The sequence below is a fragment of the Mus caroli genome, chromosome 17, assembly GCF_900094665.2.
Source record: "Mus caroli chromosome 17, CAROLI_EIJ_v1.1, whole genome shotgun sequence".
Classification (NCBI taxonomy): Eukaryota; Metazoa; Chordata; class Mammalia; order Rodentia; family Muridae; genus Mus; species Mus caroli.
Window position 1 is genome coordinate 67908881 of NC_034586.1, and position 24974 is coordinate 67933854.

Sequence of the window (24974 nt, forward strand, 5' to 3'; positions counted from 1 at the left end):
TATGAGAGACAGAGAGACAGAGATAGATAGAGAGACAGGGAAACACAGAGACACAGGGACATAGAGAGACAGAGACTCCCACATAGAGAGACAGAGAGGGAGCAGTGTTGGAAGCCATGCCTTAACTACTTAGCACCCAATGCTTTGAGGGTTGCAAGGCCCTGACTCGTAGTTCACTGGATCCCATCTAGGCTGGTGATATTATGACCTTTCTTCAGGATGGGTAGGCAGGTATAAATAGCCCAATCTATCAGGAGATTTCAAAGTGACATAAAACCAAAGAACACAAAGTTCTGACTGCTGGGTCTGGGTCTCAGACCCTCTAAGACAGTTGCAGACCAATGAGAAGGTGAGGCATCCCAAAACCAAGGGTAGAGAGGGAACCGGTGGGAGGACATTAGGACCAAATGTTCAACCCAAAGAGAGACATGGATAAGGCTGGGAGGCTAGAGGCAAAACCAAAAGACATGGTTTCTCTCTCGCTCTTGCTGGCAGTGCAAGCATGCTAGCTGGAGCTGCAATGGCCATTTTAGAATCATAAAGGCAACAGACATGAGGAAATGGCCAAGAGGGCCAGAGAGGTTGGGCTTGATATCACCAGGTACAGAACTGACAACAGTAGTCACTTACGGGGCTACTGAATAGACACAGTTATTTGTGATATTATTTTTATTTTATTATTTATTTTAAACTTTCACTGGGTCCTGGTTTAACACAAACAGAGTATCCTAGATCAAGCCCTCCCACTCACTTGCAATGAAAATATAAATCTAAATAAATACCAATTGAAATACTAAACATACCAACTCTTGAAGCCTGAGGGTCAGACTTCAAACAGTAGCACCAATGAAATGCAAAAAGGGTACCTAAGGATTCCTTAGGTCCTGGCCCATGGCTTCCTTGGTAGAGAAATAGCCATCAGAGACAGCCCCCTGTCCCAGATTGTTCTGAGAGTCTCCTCCTTTATTCCTATCCACCTTCAGCTGAGACTTGACACATGCCATGGTCAAGGCCTTCAGGTCCTATGACGGCTGTGGCTGGTTTGCAGATGTGTTTGGGTGTATGAGTGTGTGTACATTTGGCATGAGTGTGCATTGGGGTGGAGGTGGAGTCCTAGAACGACCAACCTCTTTTCAGTCATGAGAAATAAACAAAGTAGCTTCTAGCAAGCCTACAAACATACTATCAGCACGTGGTCAGTTGATCAACCTCTATTATTCTAAACTTATACAGAAGCTAAGAGCCAAGCCTTTCCTAGGCCACGTGCTATTGCAGTTTGGCCTGTTGCTATGTATTGTAATGCTAAATACTGGCCTTCAAGATCTGGATGCCTCTGGGAATCCTCACATACACCAAGTGATGCTAGGTTACCTTGCTCCTTTATTTAAAACTATTGGTTGAATAACGATGCCTACAGCCTATAGCTGAGCCGAAGAGAGGTAGGTGGGGCTTTGGTTCCCAGGGCTTGGGATCTGAGGCAGAGATCATGAGGAGGAGACAGGGGAGAGAAGAGAGAGGAGAAGATGCCATAGGGGAAGGGAATGTGAGAATTGGCCATGAGCACTGGCCAATCAGGGTAAGAGTGGCCCAGGCAGAACATGGCAAATAATATCTTGGGGTTAATGACAGGGAAGTAGACAAAATAACATAGAGGGTTGACGTCTGCCCAGCTCTAGGGCTGTTAAGGCTTATTATAAATATAAATGTTTTGTGTCTTTTATCTGGGAACTACATGCTCTAAGGTGGGGGAGAAACCCCCATTACTATAATAACATGCCTAGCTACAAAGCCTAGATCCCAATATTAGTAAACAAAAGCATTGTCCTGATGCACTTGAAGTACCCTGAAGTTTTCTTACTTAGTGTTTAGTGTCACAACAATGTGGACATACCACAGTCCTCTGTCACTGTCACCTCTGTCCTTTAGCTAGCTTCCTTTCCTCCTTAGCATGCCACTGTTGGAAAAGAGGAACTCTGTACACTAGTATAGACTTACAAGAGTTGGGTTACGTCTATTCTGTCCACTGCCTTATATCCAGAGCCTAAAATAGTGTGAGACTCACAGAAAGGGGTAAGTAGATCTTTGTTAAATGAAGCCCAAGATGCAAACAAAACATAACAGAAAGAAGATATCAGGTCACACCCCTGCTTCCACACACTCTGAGTATCTAAAGGGAGAGAGATCATGAACTCTGAGGTCCTAGACTTTTGGTTCTTCGCTTCTGTGTAAATGTACAAAAACTGGTAACTGGACAAGTCCTGATAGGATATCTACATGCTTTCTAGACGCTAATTTGTTTATTGACCACAACTGAAAGGGGTTGGGTCTCTAGTACACCACTTCCACCCCAGCGTACACTCACGTCAAGTGTACACATACTCATACATACCCAAACATATACATAAGCAAAATGTCACCTTTGAGAAAACCCTCCAGTACTATCCCTTAAGCAGTGAGGACACTATTCACCCATTGATTGATGGACCAGCTGAATGGACAGGTTAGAGTGATCAAAGTCACAAGGCTGGTTGAAGAGAAGGAAATAGTCCTCTTTCCTAGGTAGCTGTACTGAGGAATGTGGAGGCTTTGTTATCGATCTTCGGGCAGGTTGGTAGATAACCCAGAACTCTGCCTTATTTTCCTTATATGCTAACATTAGTCCTGGGCTAAGATCATTAAATATGCCAGTCGCTTACTAAAACAATAATAATTAGATGAACAGATTTGCGTTTGCCTTCTCATGGGCGTACAGTCAATGTTCACTCTTGAAAACAAATCAGGACTTTCTGGTCCAGTTACCTGGGATTCATTTGGGAAAAAAAAAATCATAGAGAAGGTTCTGGAGTTTCTAGGATTTCTAAGATGTGGACAAGTCAATCCATATTGATAAGAAAGCTCGTATGGAGCAATCCTTCAGGACGCCTCACACGAGTCTACCCCTCCTCCCACATGGGTAACTGCAATGCTTTTACTTGCAAATAGGCAATTGGTTGAATTGGGGAACTGATTTAGTAGACTCTAAAGGACAATACTGTCCTTCTTCTCCATTTAAAAACAATTGGTTAGACTTTAATGGCAAGATACTAGAATTTTCTTGGAATTTTACTAAAAAACTAAAATAGAAAAAAATACAAGATTATATGTGTACACAGACACACACACACACACACACACACATACACACACACACACACAAAGTACATAGGTCATAGCAGTGAATTTGCCCAGAAATTTTGGTCATAAATGTTGAAAACAAAGTTATTAAATTTGATAACACAAAATTTCATATGGATATTCTGTCTTATATTCTTGATCGAGTCTCAGAAATAATCTCATTTTCTTGCTACAACAGTCAGCTCTGATAAAGAACCTTGGTCTCTAGGCCTCTTTGCTAAGCCCACCATCTCAGTCTTAGTGTTATGTGGCTCTCAGTAGGTGCTGTGTGAATAGTTAAATGCCCAGGAAATGCACTTGGGGGACTGAGCCTGGGAGCTCTGTCAGTAGGCTCTCAGGGCTTCCTGGTGTGGTTGCTCTGACACAGGACAACAAGGACTGGAGCTGGTCTCCACCTGAGGTTCACACCAGGGTAACCTCTGCCTCTGAGTGTGAGGACCTACTACGCCCTATTACCAATAGAGTATGCAAAGATGATGGGGTGCTGTTGTCGAGATTACAAACCTGTTTTGCTAGCAGATGACTGTCTTCCCCCACATCTCTTTCCCTGCCCATAGCACAACTGTAGGGTAGCAGACTGCCATGGAGAGCAGGCACTGATGGTGGCCTAGACAGTTAGGAACTGGGGTCCAGGAACTGTCAGCAATCTGATGGGCATGGATGCGACTCCTCCCCCTGTTAAGTTTTTGGATGCGATCTCAGCACTAGTGGTAGCTGATGGAGGTGGACCTGGCTTCCTATTCACAGGCCTTGATAAACACATGTGTGTTGTTTAAGGTTGATAAATGTATGGCAGTTTGCTTTGGGGACTGGGTTGCCCTCACAAAGCCCTTGCCCATAGCAATGGTTTTTGTTTCTGAGAGGCCCTGACTGACCAGAGTGTTCTGTGCCTCAACCACCCTTAAGGCAGTTTCATCTGGCCTTTCTTTTTCTCTTGACAGGGGAGGGGCAAGCAGGAAAGGCTTTGTGGTGTTTCTCTTAGAGCCTCAGTCTACCTCCTGGCCACAGATGAGTTGCAAAATATACTACCTGTCTGCAAAGGTCACTGGTGCTTTAGTGGGACAAAGGCTATCAGCGAGGCAGGGCTGGGCTCCAGGCAGAGGCGGCGAGCCTGGGAGGAAAATGATGATTAAAGTGGACGCAGTAAACAAGAGCTGGCTGCGAGCACTGATGTAGGCCCTTTGTGTTCTGCCAGTCGCGAGCTAAATGATCTTAATCAAGGCACGCTGAGCCCAAAGCTCTTGGATCATTTATTGTCTCCTACTTATGTAACCTGTCACTGAAACAAATGGCAAAAACAACGTGTTTTCTCAAGGCTGGCTGGGAGAGAGGACCAGGGTGGCTCTTGCTTGCTGCTTGGGGCAGCATTGGTGGCCCAGACATACTTTAGGTGTTCTGCTAGGAGCTTATAATTCTGCCACCACAGAGCATCAGACCAGGGCTTGCTTGCTTCACTGGGGTCTGTCAGGGTGGTGTGTTGGGGTTCCAAAGCTGTAGCATAGAAGCCATGCTTGTCCGCTCCCTCCTTCGCCTCCTTTTACTTCTAACACAAGAGCTCCTGTAGCCGGAGCTGGCCTCCAGCTCACTCTGTAATGGAGGATGACCTTGAATCTTCTGTTCGTCTTCTGCCTCCAGAGTATTGAGATTACAGGCAAGTGCTACTCTACCTGAGTTGAGGACCTGCTTTCTAGGAATTGGCTTTCTGGAAATAAAAAGCTGTTGATTGGCTCAGGATAATTTGCAATGCACCATCTTGGGCAAGATGATGTCAGAGCAGGGCAGTGATGGGGCAGCACTTGTCCTGGAACTAGGGGAAAACAGTGGCTTGCTAGGAGGCCTGTAGGGACCAGCTCTGGGTGGTTACAGTTTCTAAGAGCAGTGCTTGGCTGATTTCCAGCCACAGGTCTTGGCACAGTCTAGGTACACAATGCAGGCTTGCTTCACTAAAAACACAGGCTCTTCTGGAATTGGTATTTAGGGAAAGTGGTGTTGTTTGGTGCACTGAATGTTAAACTGAATCCCCTGAATTGAAAAACAAACAAACAAACAAGCAAGCAAGCAAACAAACAACAACACTAACTCTTGAAAACAGCCTTCTGCCTTAATGCTGGTCAGCGCTTGGGTAGTGTTTGCTATTGCTCTGACAGGCATGGATGCACTGTGGGAGAGGCTTTGGGCTAAGCAGCCTTGATGTTGAACCCTGACTCTGTGGAGAGATGGTAGGGTGAGTTATTTACAGCCTGACCTTCATATTTCTCAATCCTACAATAGGAAAAAGCAGAAAGGCTCACTAGATACCCTTCAGAACCATTGACATGTAGTAACTCACGTGGTCCTTACAGAAAGTCTATGCGATTTACTAATGACTCAGCGATTCAGAGCACTGACTGCTCTTCCAGCAGTCCTGAGTTCAAGTCCCAGCAGCCACATGCTGGCTCACAATCATCTGTAATGGGATCTTATGCCCTCCTCTAGTGTGTGTCTGAAGACAACTGCAGTGTACTCATATAAATAAAAAAAAATCTTTAAAAAGTAAGAAAACTCATTTTCTGAGTATGTTTGGTATACATGTCTGTGTATTCATGTTTGCATGTGTGCAGGCATGTGTGTGCCTATGTGTGTACACCTGTGCATTTGTCCACATGGATGTGGAGAAGCTGAGGTTGACATAGAGTGCCTTCTTCACTCTCTCTTTACTTCATGTATGGAGGCAGGGTGTGACACTCATTACTTTGGCTAGTCTGGCTGGCCAGCTTGCTCTTGGATCCTCTGTCTCTACCTTCTACAAGCTGGGATTCCAGATGGACAGCCCCACCTCCCCAGCTTTAACGTGGATTCTGGGGACCTGAACCTGTGCAGCAATCTCTTTAGCTGTGGCGTCGTCTTACCAGACCAGAAAAACCACTGTTTATGATTCGAAGAAATGGATGATACAGAAGGCGAAGGGAGTTGCCTAAAGTGATTGGCACTGCTAGGTTTTAGACCTGAGTCTTCTGTGCTTAAAAACTGCTTTATCTGGGGTCTGGGCAAATGGTTCAGTTGGTAAAGTACTTGCCCCGCAAGTATAAGGATGTGAGTCCAGATCTTTAGAACCTATGCTCACAAAAGCCAGATGTGGTGGCATAGGCCTGTTATACCAATGATGCTGAGACAGGAGGTGGAGACGGCTGCATGCCTTTACGTTCACGGGCCAGCTAGCTTGAGATATATGGTAAAGTTTCAGGCCAACGAGAGACCTTCTCTCAAAAAACAGTGGAAGGTACATGAGGACTGACACCTGAGGTTGTCTTCTGCTCTCTATACACGTTCTTTGTGCACCCATGAACCCCCACCCATACAAACCAAATGCACACACACACACACACACACACACACACACTATGCTAAATTTCTTTCTCAACTAATATCCATCCTCAGAGGCCTTCAAGCATAAAATGAGAGAGACATTGCATGACACTTCAGTATTTGCAGGTCTGTGAACAATGAAAGCATGTAGGATATAAATGGTGAGATGGTGGTCTACAGTGTGTATGTGTGGGACACTTGCTGGATAAGCTTGAGAGCCAGAGTTCAGATCTCCAGGATGCACTGAGAGACTTTCTCTGGTAAGCAGGCTGCTTTCAACTCAGTCTTTAGTTTTATGCAATTACTGCCAGCAGGTCCCCTTCCCTGGCCACTAAGCTGACCCTGGTCATTAGAGTTTGGCCAGCACTTGGGAATGTTGACTGGCTCCCCAGCGTGAAAAGCCACTTCCACTAAAAGAAACTTGTTGGTTTCAGCGATGAGAATCATGAATCACACATTAGTTCCACACCACCTCTTTTCCTGGTGCATGGCCATGATAGCTCCTAGGGAAGGGAGACACACCTAAATGAAGAATGACATGTTAATTCAGAGGGTGCAAAACAAGTGCACGGACCAGGAATGCCTAAGCCTCATTAAAGTGGGTGCTTCGTGCATAAACACCGCTATGATAATTCTGAATAGGTGATAACCTAAACCAGAAAAACACAGGGCATACAGCACAAGGCTCAACAGCAGGGAAGTAGACCAGGGGAATGTCTGGTCTTTGAATGAGTCTAAAGGACTGCATCTATGATACCATGCCTGCCATTCCTTAAAGAGCTATTCCCCCAACTGAGCGGGTGTTAGCAGGAGTGTACTGATGATGACTGGGGTGCATGGGGAGTATGCCAGAGAGCTTCAGTAACCAGCCTTTTTTGTGTGTATGGGTGTACTAGTGTGATGTGTTAGTGAAGAGCCAGGTGTAGTCTGTTTAAGCAAAAACTAACATGACAAACAGGGTAGGGGGAGGGAAAGGGGTGGTTTCTTAATAGCAAGATCATTCTAGACCTTTCCAACAATAGGACCTTTCAAAGGTTGCTCTACACCAGCTTTGTTCTTGTAGGTGTTAAAAGGCTTAGAAAATGTTACATTTTACATGAGTCTTAAGAAATAGATCTTTAAGCCATTTACAAATGTGTAACTTAGGGCTAGTCACTTAATCTCTGTAAACCTGAGTCTGTAAGGGGCTAATATCATAGCAGCAACAAGTGAGCTAGCCAGCCACGCAGCCCAGCACAGCTCATGGCTCCCAGCAACATCCGAAGAACAGTGCTGTATGATGCTAGGCCTTTACTGATGAAAGACAGTACCTTGAAAGGTGCCCTGTGACTCTGATACCACCTCACTGCCTTCTCCAAGGTGGTGATATTTCTCTGCAGCCCTGGGTTTCTTCTAACCTTTGTTGCTAATGAGACACTCTTGAAGGGCTTGAGAAATACAGATTTTAACCTCCCTTTTCAGATATCCCATAGGGATGCAGGAGCCCAGGAATCTGTATTTTCACTGGGCAGCACACACGGGCAGCCTCTTTCAGACAGGGGACCCTGATGAAGACGCAGCGAGGATGCTTCTCGAGTGGGCAAGTTCCTGAGAATGTCCATGATTAGGCTTTCGTGGGGAAGCTGCTACTTAGAGAGTTTACCCAAGTTTCTAATATGTTGTCCTCCGTGGTGAGTGGACATTCTTGGTCTCCTACCCTTGTCTTAGGACATTTTCATAACTTAGAACTCCCTGCCTTCCAAACTAGTACCCAATGAAGAGCTACAGCTAAAGATGCGAACTTGGCCTCCTTCCCATCCCTAGCCTACCATGGGGTTGTCCACAACACCGAGGTAAGAAGTCATAGAAGGCTTTAGAATTCTATTCAATACTCTTTATTCAGGAATGGGGCCAACCAGAAGGAAAAGATAGTTCACTAGTGGGGTGTGCCACTATAGTGTGCCCCGATAGTGAACTTGGCCCAGCGTATGGAGTCTGAGTACAGAAGCCTCTGAGGCACAAAAAGACTCCCCATCAAATGAAAAGGTTATGAAAGAGGGGCTGGGCCTTGGGAAGACTTCCTTCCAACAATGCTGTCATCCCTAAAAGGGCGTGCTTGGAGCATAATGGCTCTAGCTACAAATTCTATTAACTCTGATAGTTGTTCTGAGTGAATGATAATGCATTTAGAAGAAATAGACCCAATCAATTTATAGGAAATGCATAGAACTTTCTCATTGGGGTTGGCGTCTGTTCTTGAGTCGTAGGGGCATGTGTGGAAATGGACAGCCTGTCACCGTGACTTCTGGGCACATTAGCTCAGCCATGGCTTAATTGGAGAGAAGGCCTAAGGAAAACAATGGCTCCCTTAGTCCACATTGTTTCAGCCCCTGGAATCATGGAGCTGGGGATGGGAAAGGGGCTGGAATGCTTTAAACTTGAGTGTGTGTGTATGTGTACATACATGTGAATGTGCAGATGTGTGTGTACATATGCATGTGCACATGTGTGTGCATGCATGTGCACATGTGTGTGCATGCATGTGCACATGTGTGTGCATGAGTGTGGAAGCCAGAGGTAAACCTTTCATCTTGTTTCTTGCAATGGTCTCTAATTTGCCTGGAGCTCACTGATTTGATGGGGCTGGCTGGTCAGATCACCCCAGTATTTGCCTAGTGCTAGGGTTACCAAGCATGCCTAGCTTTTTAAAATGTGGTTCTGGAGATTGCGTTAAAATCATGTCCTCATGATTTTGTGGCTTTACTGAGCCACCTCCCCAGTCCCTCAAACCTTGACTTCTTTGAAACAGCAGGATATCTGTTGCTATCTGTTCACCGGAGCCTCTCCCACAAGAGCCATTCCTATGTGTTTACTGGCATGCAGAGGCCACGCAAAGGCCCTGTGAGGTTCAACAACCCTAGGACCATAGTTAATGTGGATCGACCAGGACAGAACATGGAGGTTCTGACTACTAGTCTAGAGTTCTTTTCAGGATATATAAATATATATTATACATAAGACATAGTTGCATCTATCTATCTATCTCACTATTATGTGTACCTGTGCACATGTGTGTACGTGTGTGTATGTATGTATATATGTATGTATGTATGCATATACACCCGTGCTTGTGGGCAGATCAGAAGTTAACTTTCTAGAGTTGATTCTCTTCTTCCATCTCGGGTTCCAGGGATCAAACTGAGGTCATCATGTTTGCACAGGAAGTATTTTTTCCATCTGAATCATCTTACAGGCTTCTACACAATTCTGTTTCCCTCCCTCTTTGCTCAAGATGCATACTTGGAATTGGTAAGTAAAGCCATTGTAATCCCCCCCCCCACCCCAGGACTCCAAAATTGTGGCATTGGGTTTCATTGGGTCTTGCCTGTGCCTCATGTGAGCTCATAGCAGAGGGAAGGCAAGGACAGGGCCTGGAGTTTTCAAATCCTCAACTAGACCTCTTAGGGAGGGAGTGCAGCAAGGCCTGATCCACCTGCTCAGCTGCAGCAACATCTGTTACCAGGGACAGAGACAGACATTGAGGTGGGGACAAAGATAGGGAGGTGGAGAGAATTAGGGATGGAGGGAGGGGTTGGGGAGAGAAGAGGGCTGACTCTGTAGCCCTAATTGCATTAGCCCAACCATTTGGTTAGCGTAATTGCATGTGCAAAGCTGACAAACGCAATTTCCCAGGACTTAATACTCACCCCATTTTCTCCTCCAGCTTCTTCATCCGATTAGCTAAAGTGACTCAGAGGCTTCCGAGAAGCACAAGCTGGTCAGGCGTTTCCCTGCCCCTAGGCTGGAGGCTCCCCACCTCGGCTGCTCAGTCTCCCAGAGTGAGCCTGGCTGGCTGGCCGGAGGGGACACACAGGAGCTTGGGGGAACACTGACAGTGATAGTTTTCTCAGGACCTGGCTTCACAGGGCTTTGTGTGTTCCATGGCTTCTTTGCTGACTGCCTGGAGGAGAGCTGAGATGCCACCCCCACCTCTGTTCCAACTCAGTGCAAACTGACAGCACTGAACTTTGGAGAGAAAATCTTATTATCTTGTCTCCCTCATTCTTTGTCAGAAGGTTTGGGAGCTGACTATTTACTACTCAGGCAGGGGTTCTTAGCTGTGTCTGTCCCCTTACCTCCTCTTCACACAGCACTTCTCCCTGATTGGAGATCTCTTTACCAGCAGTGGCCGGCTGAGCTGGTGAAAGGACTACATACAGACTTTGGGTTCACATCCTGGCCCCACTGGCTAGCAGCCATGTCCTCAGGGTCCGGCCCTTCATTCTATCTTTCTTCTCCCTTCAATAGGAGTAAAAGTCACTACCCCAGGATGAGGCTAAGTTAACTAGTGAAAAAGCCTAGCTCATTGACAGGCATTGTCTGATTTCCACTCCCTGTCCTTTCCTCCCTCCCTTCCCTTATTCCACTCCTCTTTTCTTTTCTTCTCTCTTTCCCCTCTGTTCTCCTCTTTGCCTCCCCTTCTTTCCAGGGACTTGTGAGACGTGTCTGTGAATAGTGGCCTCCTTAGCAGAAATCTTGCCCTCCATAGAGATACCCTGTGTCCCCCAATACACAGTTAGAGGGCTTGACACTGAGATGGGACAAGGGGACCCAAATCATGGTGGATAAATATCTCCGGCAATGGAGCACATGAAGGGAGGGTTGTGGAAGCTGAGGCCCCTTTCTTTCTCCCTAAGCAGCTCCTGATGTCGTGCTGGGTTCTTGGAAAAACAATGGCTCCTTATTCAGTGTCATAGAGCAGTCCCAGGGAGCCTCAAGGCCACTCTTAGACATCTTAAGTTCAATATCCTCTTTTCCCCTTTGACATGGAGCCAGTTGCCTACCTCGGTCTGAAGTGATGCTACCCAGTAGAACAGCCTGGTGTTTTAGCTGGGGTCTGCTTCCAGTTCTGTTTGGAGATGGTGGGGAGTCATAGCCCTTCCCCAGTTCCCATGATTTCATTTGTCAGGAGTGGCCAATGGGCCCTTACTGATGATCCTTTCTGGGACAGTGGGAGTTAGATGGCAACGAACCCAGACTCAGGCAGGGTGGACCACCGCTCCCTAAATGTTGATTGGTTGTAGCATTGTGGCTGTTGACATTGGAGAACCGGGGCTCTCAGGCTTCCAGATGCTCACCAATCAATCAGTAGATGTTTCTGGAGTCCCTGCTGGTGGTGAGGCCAGGGTTGGGGATGCCTCCATGTTTACTTAGCACAGAATGAAAAGGGAAGTGTGCCTACATTTATGGATTTGTAAGTTGTGCAATTTTGTCATAGGGCAGTAAACACAGGTGAATCCCCTGGGGGTGAGGGGTAGGAGCGATTGACTGGGTAACAGGGAAGGTCCTCACTCAGGCTATGAGCTGCAGGCTATGTATTTCCATGAATTGTGCAGCTGTTAAGATATAGAGTTCTTTAGGCTAGGTTCTCAGCTAGGCTCTGGGAGAGTTGGAAGGTTTGAGGGAGTGCTTTAAAGGTGAGGGGAGAGAGGGAAGGAGACACACCCCCTTTCATCAGCTTGGTAGCTGGTCAGATTAGGCAGGAATCAGGAATTGGAGAGAGGCAATTCAAGCAGTTTTTGTCTTTTCCCCCCCAAACTAAGCAAAAACTAAAATTTAGCTAATGAGCTGAGAGCTCACAAATTTGGTGTCAAAGCTACAAGCCTCTAATTATTTTGTACTTTGCATGGGACCAGGAGTCCACCTTGTAAGTAGAAACTACAGACTTAGCATCTATAGGCTGTTATTTTAATCAAGATGTATAAAACAAGATGTGGTGGACTATATGTTATTCCTGTTCTCATGTGAGAAGTGCCAGTCACTCATGGACCAGAGCCCCCAGGGCATCTGGGAACCTCAGGGGCTCTTGGGTAGGGCCTAGGAACTAAGACCTCTGATGCATGTGGTGTGTGTGTGTGTGTGTGTGTGTGTGTGTGTGTGTGTGTGTGTGCATGCAGAGGCCAGAGGTTGATGTCAGATGTCTTCTTTGACAACTCTACCTTATATGTTGATACAAGGATTCTTACTTTATCTAGAGTTCACCCACTCAGTAAGACCAGCTGCCCACCAAGCTACTGGGATTCTCCCTATCTCTAACTCCTCAATGCTAGGATTATAGGTATGTGCTACTGTGATGGGCTGGTTATATGGATACTTGGGATTTGAACTGGGGACTGGAGCTTACATGTCAAGCGCCTTACAGAATGAGCCATCTTCATTGTCCCTAAAAGGTGAAGGTCAGGGTGGGGCCAAACTCATCATCTTCCTGCCTCCACCTCTATTATATTTGCCTATTCATAGACATCTTAACAAGTAGCTGTAGCTTGAACCCCACATTATGTGTTGGAGCTCTCCAGTAGTTTCTGTCGCTTAAGTGATGAGAGACCCACACAGCTTCTTTAGAGTCCTATAACAAAGACAGTGATGCCTCTTCTGGAGACCAACCATTTTCTTTTAACCACAGTGCCCATCCCGACCACAACACCATTCTTCTGCCTTCCACAGCAAGAAATGATGCTCTTTAAATGTGTCAGCTGTGACAGGGTAACCCTTACCTGTAGGGTCGAAGATGGGAGTTGGTCCTGATATGTTTGCCCAGGATTTTGACTCCTTGTTTGGGTTTTTCTCAAACAGATTTCTAGATTTGGGTACTGAATTCAGGGACATTTTCTCCTCTCCACTGACTAGAATAGAAAAGATTTAGAGATGAGTTAGGGTGGAGTCAGTTTTAGGGAAAGAGATGAGGTTACACTGAGGAAGGTAGGAGAGGCAAGATGGTTGAGATTGGGGGTCTAGAGGTGAAACCGTGGGTCACTGAGATTGGGAGTCTAGAGGTGAAACTGTGGGTCACTGAGATTGGGGGTCTAGAGGTGAGACCATAGGTCACTGAGATTGGGGGACTAGAGGTAAGACTATAAGTCACTGAGATTGGGGGACTAGAGGTGAGACCATGGGTCACTGGGTTAAGGGAAAACAGTGCCAGGGCCAACTCACTGGTGAGGTAGCAGTCGAGGCTGATGGAAATGTTGTCAAATCCCACGGTTGCCCTGGATCCTGGACCCCACCATGTGACTATCTGCAGCCAGAACCTGTACGATGTTAAGAAGAAGAATGTGTGTTAGGAACCACTAGGGTAAGTCAAGTCCCAGGATTCAAGGCACACGTGTGCTGACCTATTGTACAGAAATTCAGTCTGATCATCCCTACCTAATCCCAGTTAGAGGGCAGGGATCAACCTTTCTTTTTTTCTTTTTTTTTTAATGTTTGTTTTTTTTATTGGGTATTTATTTCATTTACATTTCCAATGCTATCCCAAAAGTACCCCACACCCTCCCATACCCACTCCCCCACCCACCCACTCTCACCTCTTGTCCCTGGTGTTCCCCTGTACTGAGGCATATAAGGTCTGCATGACCAATGGGCCTCTCTTTCCACTGATGGCCGACCAGGCCATCTTCTGGGTATCAACCTTTCTCAATCCCCACTGCTCCATCACAGAGCGCATCCCTTTAGAAGGGATGCACCATCCCAGCTATGGCAGACATGAGGCCTTTAAAGCTGGTTTGGATATTTGACTTTTGCTTTCTGGGCATGCATGGTGGATAGAAATGAGTGAGCTTGGCATTCTGCTCATGTTCACCTATGGGTGGGCTGAAGCCACTATTTAAACGTTAAAGTGCTTTTGTATGATACCAGTGGCTGGAGAGAACCTCTCAATGTCTCTGTTGCTTCAAGTCACTGGGCTTCTTCTGTGGTTCTGTTCCATTAGCTGGCAACTCAAGGGTTACTCTCTTGCCCAACAGAAGTATCAAGCATCCTGAGTCTTGTCCGGTATCAGTTACTATTTTCCAATTGGTTGTGAAATATTAGATGATAGACAGTTTTCCTCAGGAGAGCTTGTAATCAAACCACAGTGGGTCGTAAAGTATGGCTAGTAACTCACTGCGATTATATTTCTTTCCAGCCTTTTCATGGCTTAGAGGGCCAGGTCTTCTGACTACAGTCAGAGAAAGCTTTAGACTGAGATAAACAGAAAGATGCCTCAGACTCATTTGTTTCCTGGTTTGTTTTCTTGGGAAATCTCCTTCCTGGAAGGCTGTCATCAGTCAACCATCCCCTTCTGCGATAAAGTGACTGTGTCCCGAGAGCCCTAAAGACTCTTTCCCCACATTTCAGAAAGTCGATCCGGAATGACCTGAAGAATAGTGTGCAGCCTCTGGTGTGGATGTTGAAATAATAAGAGGGGGAAGCCATGGCTGTCAATCATTGAATGGATGCAGCTCATGCGGTTATATAGCCACACATCAGGATGCTAATCTATAATAAAAAAGAATGGACCAGGAGACATGCTGTAAAATAGATGCCTCTCAAAAGCATTATGCAAAGTTAAAGAAGGCAGACAGTAAGTTAAAGACCTCATATTGAGTGATTCTCTGTATAGGAATCATCGAGAATAGGCAAATCTGTAGAGACAGAGAGCAGATTAGTGCTTGCCTGGGGCTAGCTGTGGAACAATATTGACTGCTAACTAGCGTGAAGCCTCATTTTGGGGTGATGGAAATGTTCTAAAACTGGGTTGTAGTACTCTTTGTAGATTCTAGAAACTTGCTGAAAGTCAGTGACTTGCACACTTAAAAATGGGTAAATGTTATGGCATGTAAATTATAGCTTGCTAAAGCTGTTGGGAAATAAGGAGGGAAAGGGAGAGATAGAGAAAGAGGGAGAGAGGGATAAGACACAGACATGCAGGAGAGAAAGACCTCTCTATCTCTCTCCCTATATACGTATGTATGTATGTATGTATGTATGTATGTATGTATGTATGTATTTACTTACATACACACACACACACAGAGAGAGGGAGAGAGAGAGAGAGAGAGAGAGAGAGAGAGAGAGAGAGAGAGAGAGAGAGAGAACATGTAGGCTGACAAAATTGTAGGCCAGGGCCAGGGTAGGTACTGGACAAGAAGGCAGAGCAGAGACAGAAGGCAGAGGTAGAAGAGACACACAGGAAGAAGTGTGAAGGGGAAAGGCCTTTTGTTTCTCTGGACCTCAGCTCAGCAAGGGAGTGAAATTTCCCTGTATGTTCAAACCAGGCCACATATAGCCATGGCCCAACACAAAATCATAAGCTTATTTACAACCTCATGAGATTCTTTCAAGACAATTATTTTTTTGTAACGCAATCACGCCTTTCTTTAGTGTGAACCTTGCAGATGCCTATGTCCCGTTCTGATGAGACAAGGCTGGAACTTGCCTGCACCGTGAATCACAACTGGGTGGAAGCCCCCACCATGACTGAGCAGGTAACCCTGGTCAGCACTTAGAAGGGGTAGATGATGGCTTAGTTCTTTCTGGCTGGAGGACAGTTATTGCTCCACTGGAGAAAAGCCTTGAAATGGGAAGTGAACTCTTATCTGAACAATGTGTTTGTGACCAATTATTCTCAACTACTCTACTCCCCACACAGGCCTGTGCCTCCGTCTGTCTTGTGAAATCTGGTCATATCTAACCCTTTCAGTGTAAGGGCCACAATTAGAAGGCCCGGATGCTTTCATTCTAAAGAGGAAATGACTGAGGCCATGTTTAACTACACAGTGAGTTTGAGGCCACATGGCTACATGAGAACCTGTCTCAAAAGAACAAAATAAAACAAAATATCCCAAATCAAGCCAAACCAAACAACAACAGCAACAAAACAACAACAACTAATAATAATAATAATAATAATAATAATAAAAATAATAAATATATTACTATAAGTCTACTCAAAGTGACTAGAAAGAATCATGTTCTTTGGTGGGGAATGTGAGATATCCTACACTGCAGAGGGCGTTGATCCCATAGCAACACACACTCTCATTCTCCTCCCTGGGTCATCCATCACCCACACGCTGAGGAGCCAGGCCACATGTTCATTTCGGTGCTAAGCTACATCATCAGCACCCCTTCTTGGAGAATGTCGGGTGCAAGGAGATACATGGCCTATGGAGCAGGGGGAGGGACAAGCTCTCCAGCGTTCCCTCCAGAGACCCCGGTGGAAACCTGCAGTCACCTCACCTGGTCTGGGTTTCCTGCTTTCATCCTTCATGACTGAGAAGCTACAGGGTTCCCTGATAGCCACTGCCAGGCCTCTTAGCACAGATGGGATGGTGTAAGATGGGGCTGCAATGCTTTTTAAGTACAAGAGTCTCTAAAGCATTCTGTGAGTGGATGGCAATGGAAGCTGATGTTTGAAAGCATTTAACGGACAGCTTTAATGGAATTTAATTTAATGGGGAAGCTGTCCATATTTTGTAACGGGCACTCGGGACAGGTAGGGATGTCTCAATCAGATGGCACCAGGAACACATGGGAGGCTGCCCTGGTTCACTCTGGGGCCAGAGACTCAGGTAAGGGGACAGGTGGGACAAGTGTAGATGAGGGCCAGACAGAGGTGACAGGTATGGACAGGACAGAGGTGGAGTGGAGGCAATGGGGGAACAGAGTCTGGAGCGGCAGGTGAAGGGGCATGCATGACATACTGGGGGTTATTCCAGAAGTTCATCTTCTGTGAGGGAACTGGCCAAGAGATGAGGTGAAGACTAGGCCAGCTGTGATTTAGGCTTCTCTGCTTTGGATGCTGCCTGGTTGTGTGTCTCTAGCAAAACCAAAGAGCAGAGGCTCTGGAAGCCCCTCTATGCTAGAGACAAGCAAGACTTCCTCCTGGCTCTGAGTCCTTCTGGTTCAATTACGCTTATAGAGTCACTTTCCCAAAGATACAGACACCAGGCCATTCCTCAGAGTTTATTTCTAGGACCTTAGGTCCTGCACATACTCTTGAGTACAGGTAGAACGTTCTAGGACTGATGGGAAGCAAGGCCATATTGCTAACAGGACAACAGACTGACAATCACACAGGTTACCTCTGTGGCCCAACCCCAACACTTTTACGCTGGATGGGGAGGGAAGCGGTGTCTCCTTGGCTAGAAGAGCCTTCCTCTTCCCGAGTGGGATATCTGGTGAAGGAGAAGGCAGAGTGAGCACTTGGGGCCTCCCCTCTCTTTGGCTTTGTGGTAACTGCCAGATTTGCTCGGTTCTTTCTGTTTCTTCAAAGTAGATTTTCGATTTGCAGGAGTCGATGCTGGTCTCACTTTATTTTTTTCTTGCCTAAACCACACTTGGCTAGAGGTCTTGACTCACGCCTGCTTTTGCATAAGAATGCATCCACCTTTCCATCTTGTGCAAGCTTTATAGACAACCTGTTGAAACGTAGCTCAGGAGGATTCTGGGAGGTGAGCATTTGGGCCACCGGCCAGGCCAGGTTTCCAGGAGGCAGCTTTGGAAGTGGGTGCTTCCTGTCCTCATGGAGCAGATCTTTGCAGAGGACATGGGGATGCTGCTCACGCACAGCTCAGAAAAAAACGCACCATCTCGCTCAGGCAACAGACTGTTAATGGGCAGTGAATATGAGGCCTTCTTCGCAATCCTCCCAGCCTCGGGGATTGACAAACCTAATTAAGTTCACTTAATGATTCTAAGTAGCTGACAAAAAGGTGTGCGTCTGAATGTGGACTGAGGGAATAACAAGGCTTTGGTGAGAGGGAAAGGATGCGGGTGGTGTAAGAGGCATTTGATGGATGGGCACCCCGGCTCACATTCCTTCCCTGGTCATTTAGTAGGATCCAACAAAGAGGGGGAGGGGGACCCATTTTCACAGCTGGGGCTTGTCTGGGACCTGGCTGCTTAGGATAGAGCTGGCAGATGCTATGTGGTGAGAGAACCTCTCTCTCTCTCTCTCTCTCTCTCTCTCTCTCTCTCTCTCTCTCTCTCTCGTTTCTTATTGCGCAGTTGATTTGTTCAGGAAAAGTCTTCTGAAATGGACTGTCGCAAGGCTGGGGTCGTGGCATGCATTTCTATTAGAATAACGTCTTCGATGAAAAAGCCCCGCCACATCCACGCCATTATCTGCATAATTGACTTCAGTTACCCGCGGCGGAGGAGGGGCTGGACTGGGGCGGGGGGGGGGGAGCAGCTTTGAATTCCCAGGACCCACCCTGATTGCATCTGACTGGGCAGTGGCTGGACATGTATGTATTCATACGCTGCGACTCTTGGTGATGGTGAATACACCATGTTGAAGGTCAGGCTAAATTGGGAATGTTTCTGCAGCCACAAGCCCAACTCTCGGAGGTAATTTACTACCTCAAGACTTGCTTTCTCCTCTCGGCATAACACCGAGAGAAGAGTCAATACGGAGTCTCTAGGGCTGCCAAGGGTCAGAGAGTTCTCTCTTGCGCAACCAGGCTGGTTGTGGTGAGGGAGCCTTCTGGAAAGAAGGAAACACATCTTCAGATAAACTGCATGGAGAATTATAGAAACCCTTTCACATCCACAGGCCAAGGCTTCCAATCGCCGGTTTCCCCCTTCGTTAATTTTGATTTTCTTTGGTGTGGCGTGTGCATCTCTGTGTGTGTATGTGGAGGCCAGAGGAAGACATCAGGCATTCTGTCTACCTCTCTTCCTTGAGAAAGAGTCTCTTGCTGAACCTAGATTTAGGCTGAGGCCACCAAGCTCCAGTGACTCTCTGGACTCATCTGTCCTTCCTAGTGCTGGGTTACTGGTGTACACCAGCAAGTTCAACACTTTGCATGGGTACTGGAGACTCAAACTTAGGTCCTCATGGGAGTACAGCAAATGTTCTGAGCCACTGAGCCATCTCCCCACCCCTGAGCATTGGCTTTCTGTGTTTTTTGTTTGTTTGTTTTTTGAAATGACACTGAAGGGTTCTTGGGAAGGAGAAACTAGAGATGTCAGCCAGGGAGAAGACAAACTTCACTAAGTTCTTTCTATGCCATCTTTCCCCTCATTCTGTGTCATATCTGTCGCATGCTGGCATGGGAAGCAGGTGTAAAGGAGAGAGCGAAGGGAAGAGGACCTTGATTTATGGAGCTCCGGACCAACAGAGGAGGCAGCAGTAGATAAAATGCTTGGTCCATAGGCTAAGTACTGGGTGGGAAGAGAGTATAGAAGGGAGTTAAGGGGAGAGAGATGAAGGTAGAGAAGAAGAGTGGGAAGGGAAGGAGGAGGAGAAGGAGAGAAAGAGAAAGAAAATGAGAATATCCTTACCCACTTAAACATATCCCCACCCTAACTTGCTCACTCGCTCACACACAGAGGCATGCATGCAAGAATCCACTAAAGGAGATGAAGAATGTCTGAGATATCTAGGGAGCATCATTTGTCTTGGCCAGGTACCCACTAGGAAAAAGCAGGCCTCTCATTTCCCAGGCTATGCTTTCTGCCATCTGTTGTAGAACCACCCATCTCACTGAATCTCATGTAGTGTCATACATACTTTTCAACAAGTCTGTAGTGTCTGTCATACACACTGTTCAACAAGCCCTTCACAACAACTGAGGCTGTGGAAAACTATCTCCCTTAGAAGGTACCAAGTCCATCCTTCTTAAAAACTGGGCTGTCCACTCCTATATCTTAGGACCTGCAGAGAGTCCCTACAAGGGGCTGTTTATGTGTGCCTTGAAGGGCAGAGATGGTACCAGATAAGGCAGCTTTCCAATAATGAAAGGCCCCAGGAAAAGGCTAGAGCTTCCTTCTTCCCTGAGAAGAGCATCTCTATGAAGGTGAACTGGAAGACACCGAATCTCAAACTACTGTTGTAGAGTAAGTCAGAGCTACAGACTTGGTGGGACCCTGGGCAAAGCACAAAGACTGAATAGGTACTATCTTAGCATTTTCATACTGCCTTTCTCCAGGATAAGAGCTTGTACTTCATTGCTTTTGCTTCATTTCTATTTTAATGATAAATCTGCGCTTCCTTGGACAGCGTGACAAATTATACATATCATCTTTTGCCTTGGAGCAAAGGTTGTCAGCCCATGTTATGAAACAGACAGGAGCATAGAGCATAGGCCTCGTCCTAGGAGTTTGGATATTGTGTAATTCACATTATTCAATGGCTATGGGACTTCTGACCTCTTCACAGCTAAAGTCTACTCAAGCCAGGGGACATGCTGGTTGTGGCTGGTGAGAGAAAACCCAAGGAAGACTTTCGAGAAATCTAGGAGAATGGCGGTGGAGCTATGGATAGCAGTATGGGAGTTGCCTTGTGATGTCATGAGGTGCCAATCAGGCAGCTGGCAATGTGGGTCCAGGACTCCTGTGGAAATGAAGATGTGTCAAACATTTGCCTGGAAGTGAAGATAGAAGTTATGCCAACGAGGCTCCTCCCAGAGGACAAAATATGTTTAGCTGGATTCTGCTTTACTCCAAATATTAGAGGCTCAATTATCCCTTAGATCCCAGACTTTGTGCCTAGAGGGAGAAGGGTTGAGAACAGAGCACTTCATTTTCACAGGCATTAGGGGTCGTGAAAAACACACACACATCTGTTGACTTGTAAACTGAACTGTAGATTTTACAAAACAAACAAACAAACAAACAAAAAAACAAAAAAAACTTGAGCAGATCTGAACATCCGCTATCAGAAAGGCGGTTCACTTAGTGCCACTTTGAACAACCGCCTCTTAAACGAGACACACAGGCCTGATCTGCCTCAGTGCTCTGTGCTCTTGATTGTGGAAACAGCAATCCAAAGCAACAGCTTGTCCCGAATGTCACAGTAAATCAGCATTAGAAATGGGATTTAAAGCCTCGGAATTACTAATCTACTCCTTGCTCCAATGATCTGAGATATTTTCCGAGAGAGGAACCAGGGCCAGATCCTCCCAGATTTATGAGGGTTTGATTTGTATATGTCAATGCCTGCGTGCACACAGCACGCTGAGCCACCAGCTCTATCTTCTCCCTTCTCAGAGATCAACTCCAAAGCTGCCCCTGAACAACTCTTGGAAGGCAGCAGAAGCTGAGGCCTCTGTTGTAATGTCTCTCCAAATTCCCTTTTCTGAGTTCTACTTTGTGGTTCTAATAATTTCACATTTGGTTTTCCCAAGGGCCTCCGCCAGACTCAAGACTCCAGTAAACCCAGTGGGCTTCATGGTCCTGTTACCTATACTCACAGCCCAAAGCACATGGCCTCATACCATTCCCTCTTGCTTAAGATGGCTACCCACAATCCTCTGACACAACCCAGAAACAGCAGAAACCATCCCTGTCTTTAGACCTTTGCTTACCCTGACGCTGTCTCTAGAATAAATGGCCCCATTCTCTAAGATCTGAATTTTTCTTGAGGGCTGACTTCTTAACTCATCTATCCCATTCAAGTTGCCTTGACTGCTTGGATCCTGGGAGATCTTTGGAGCCTGTGCAACGCTAGTGGGTTAGGCTGCCACACATGTATTCTCAGTGCCATCCAGATCCTGTAACTTAGCAAGAGGCTAGTCCTATGCATGGACAGAGCTGAATATACTATTGCTAACAATCTGACCGTCAGTAATACCTCTCCAGATACTTCTTGGTTCCCTATCTTACCCACAAGAGACTTGGATCTGTCATTTTAGTGTCAATGTCTTCCAAACACAGTTACATGCCAAAGTCATTTGGGGGAACTTCTCGAAGATAGCATTCCAAGTCTAAGATGTCTTCTCAGAGTGTCTCTCCACGGGTGGGATACATGGATCTTAGTGGCAGCTGGGGAGAGAGTTTTCTGGCTCATAGGAACCTTCAGCCGGATTTGTGGGCTGAAGCTTTTCTGGCAGTCTTGAGCCTTTTCAAAGTACTCTTTTCCTGCTTATTTCTTTTGTTTTTTTAGAAAAGAGAAAGTTTGGTGAAATTCCGGGGTGATTTCTACCAGAAAGTAAGAATTTGCTGCATCATAAAATTTTGGGAATGAAACATTCACACCTCAGAATAGATCCTGGAATTGATTTCAGCTTTGAATTATGGAGATTGTAGACATGCTGGCTGATCTGGGCCCAGAGCAGCTAATGAGGGAGTTGGGCTCTCAAATGACACTCTGATAAATGCCCGTAGAAGAGAGCTGCAGTGCTTGGCTGCCGCTTCTTCCTTCCTTCTCTTCTTTTTCTTCCTTCCTCCTCTTCTTTCTTCTTCCTCCTCTTCTTCCTTCTTCCTCTTCTTCTTCCTTCCTCCTCCTCTTCCTTCCTCCTCCTCTTCTTCATTCCTCTCTTCTTCCTTCTCCTCCTCTTCTTCTGCCTCCTCTTTTCCCTCCTCCTCCTCTTCTTTCCATTCCTCATTTTCCTCCTTCCCTCTTCCTCCTCTTTCCCCTCCTGCTCTCCTATCTCTCCTCCTCCCCCTCCTCTTTCCCTTCCCCTCCCTCTTTTCCTCCCCCTCATTTTTAATGCACTTCTATCTTATGTGGGCACACAGCTAGACTGCATTTCCCAGCATCCTTGAGGGATCTATTCTGAGGTGTGAATGTTTCATTCCCCAAATTTTATGATGCAGCAAATTCTAGTCAATAGAAAGTGAGAAGTAATAATACATAAAAATCTTCAAATGCCTCTCTGCATGCTCTCCCTACACTGCTAGCCAAATGCCAAGGATTCCAAGGCAGGCGTACAGGCCTGAGCCACAGAGTGGAAGGGGTGTGAGTTCTTGAACTCACCAGGCACACCCATGTTTGATTTTATCTGAGAAAGAAATGGATTTCATTTCTGGGAACTGAAGGGATACTGTTATTTCAGGTGTTGCTATCCCAATCAACAAACAGCAGTACTTCTAAGGTACCCAGGATTTGTTTAGTACACTTGACATAGGTGGGTTGGTGGCTAACCTGCTCATGGTGATGGATAGACTCTGCCCTTTGCTGGCTGCAGGAGACCATAGAACTCTTTTCCTTTAGCTGCAACCTTTACCTAACTACACACTCTGGCTACATTGTCGGCAACCTGGTGAGCCAGGCAGGGTACATTGAGGGAGAATAGTCTAATATGCTCAGGCAAAGATATGTCTGTTCTCATGCCTGTGTGCTGTACACAAGGCTCTGGGCTCATTATGGAAACTTGGGCCCTCCTTTTATTCTTTGATGTTACCTGTCTGCTGACTACAGGTCTATATCTTTGTCTGGATGATCAGTGTGGCTGTCTGGTTCCACCCAGGCCACATTTGGTTTGCTCCACCAGGTCAGTGTTTTGTTTTTTTTTTTTCGTTTTTTTTTTTTTTTTTTCTTTTTTTGCTTAGTCCTCGAGTGACTCTGCAGGTGTTGCCTGACCACCTTGTGGTTGACAACTGTTCTACAGGGCTTTCAGGTGGCTCAAACAGAGACTCTATAATATGGTTCTATAATAGCAGTTTTTTTCTGCAAGACAACAGTGCTGCCTATTATCCTGGAGATTCTAGAAGTCACTTCTTGACTCTGATAGCAGGCACTTGAAAGACATTGTATTCTGAGTTACAAAACTCCTTTGCTTCCTAGTTGTGTCTTTGCACAGATTGCCTCATGGCTTCTCTAGGATAAAACCAGAGCTTGAAGGCCCACAGTTTGGTAATGAGGGTAAGAAGGCACAAGCTCATGTCCACAAGAGGCACAGAACAAAGGTAGAAGAGACTCTTCCTGACAAGGGCCTCACCTTGAAGACAGCCCAGAAGGCCAGTGCTTCATCCCACATCTCTTGTGGGCTTCTGGAATGAAGGTGTGTGTGTGTGTGTGTGTGTGTGTGTGTGTGTGTGTGTGTGTGTGTGAAGTACCTGAGCTCTTTTGATAGAAGACTTGTTAGGCTCAGGGGCATAATTTATCCACCGTTTTCTCCTGGCTCACGGTGGTACTGTCTCAGGCTGAGGTTGACAACAGTGTACCTGAGGCTCCAGCTATTGCAGCGCTGACTCACTGTTGGGGGAGCTGAGTCCTTCCTGTTTCCCCTCGTGTTTCTTAAACTCATGGACTCACCTCAGGAGACACATGTGCGATAACCCTCTCTCACTTCTTCTCTAGAGTCTGTGGGGTTCTCTAGGCCGTCTCCATGTGTATCTTCTGACTAAAAGAGACCTCCTGCCTTTTTCTTCCTTAATGTGTGTGCCTCTGGGTCATTATTTAATCTCACTGGACCACAGTTTTGTTGTTGTTGTTTCTTTAATTTGAGACAGCCTCTTTGTGCCATGGTTGGCAGAGAGGAGACCCTGCAGAGTCCACAGAGAAATGCATGTTGGGAAGAACAGATGCAGTTTTATTCGACCCCATGCTTCTCTGGACTCTCAGACTCCCTCCTCCAGCACCCAGGCTCTGTCACGCAGCATCCTGTTTCCTGGTCGGGCCCTGTGAGATCACTTTCCTTGACAACTCCACTGTTCTAGAATATCTGTGGGAACACATCAGACAGCACTATATAGACAGCAAACACCAGTTGGATAATAAATACACAGTGCTTGGGTGATGATGAAGGCTGGTACCATTTCATCCTGGAAAGATTCACAGGAGAATGTCTGGCTAAGAAGGAGATGGAAATGGGACCTGTGGGCTCTTGGACTTCAGTCCTCTCATCTGAAAAGTGGATCCTTGTGGCCCAGTGTGTGGACTTGAGTCGACACCTTGTGCTGGGAAGGCACTGAGCCCCTGTGCAGAG

General features: G+C 46.3%; 1 protein-coding gene across 1 annotated transcript in view; it reads right to left on the minus strand.

Annotated features, from left to right (window-relative positions):
* Nucleotides 1–24974, minus strand: part of Alk (ALK receptor tyrosine kinase) — a 717836-nt gene that overhangs the window by 67589 nt on the left and 625273 nt on the right. Inside the window, exons 10-11 of the mRNA XM_021185679.2 lie at nt 13492–13586; nt 13053–13181 (exon numbers count right to left, since the gene is read on the minus strand). Of these exons, the coding sequence (XP_021041338.1) occupies nt 13053–13181; nt 13492–13586 (224 nt within the window). The remainder of the gene's footprint in view (nt 1–13052; nt 13182–13491; nt 13587–24974) is intronic.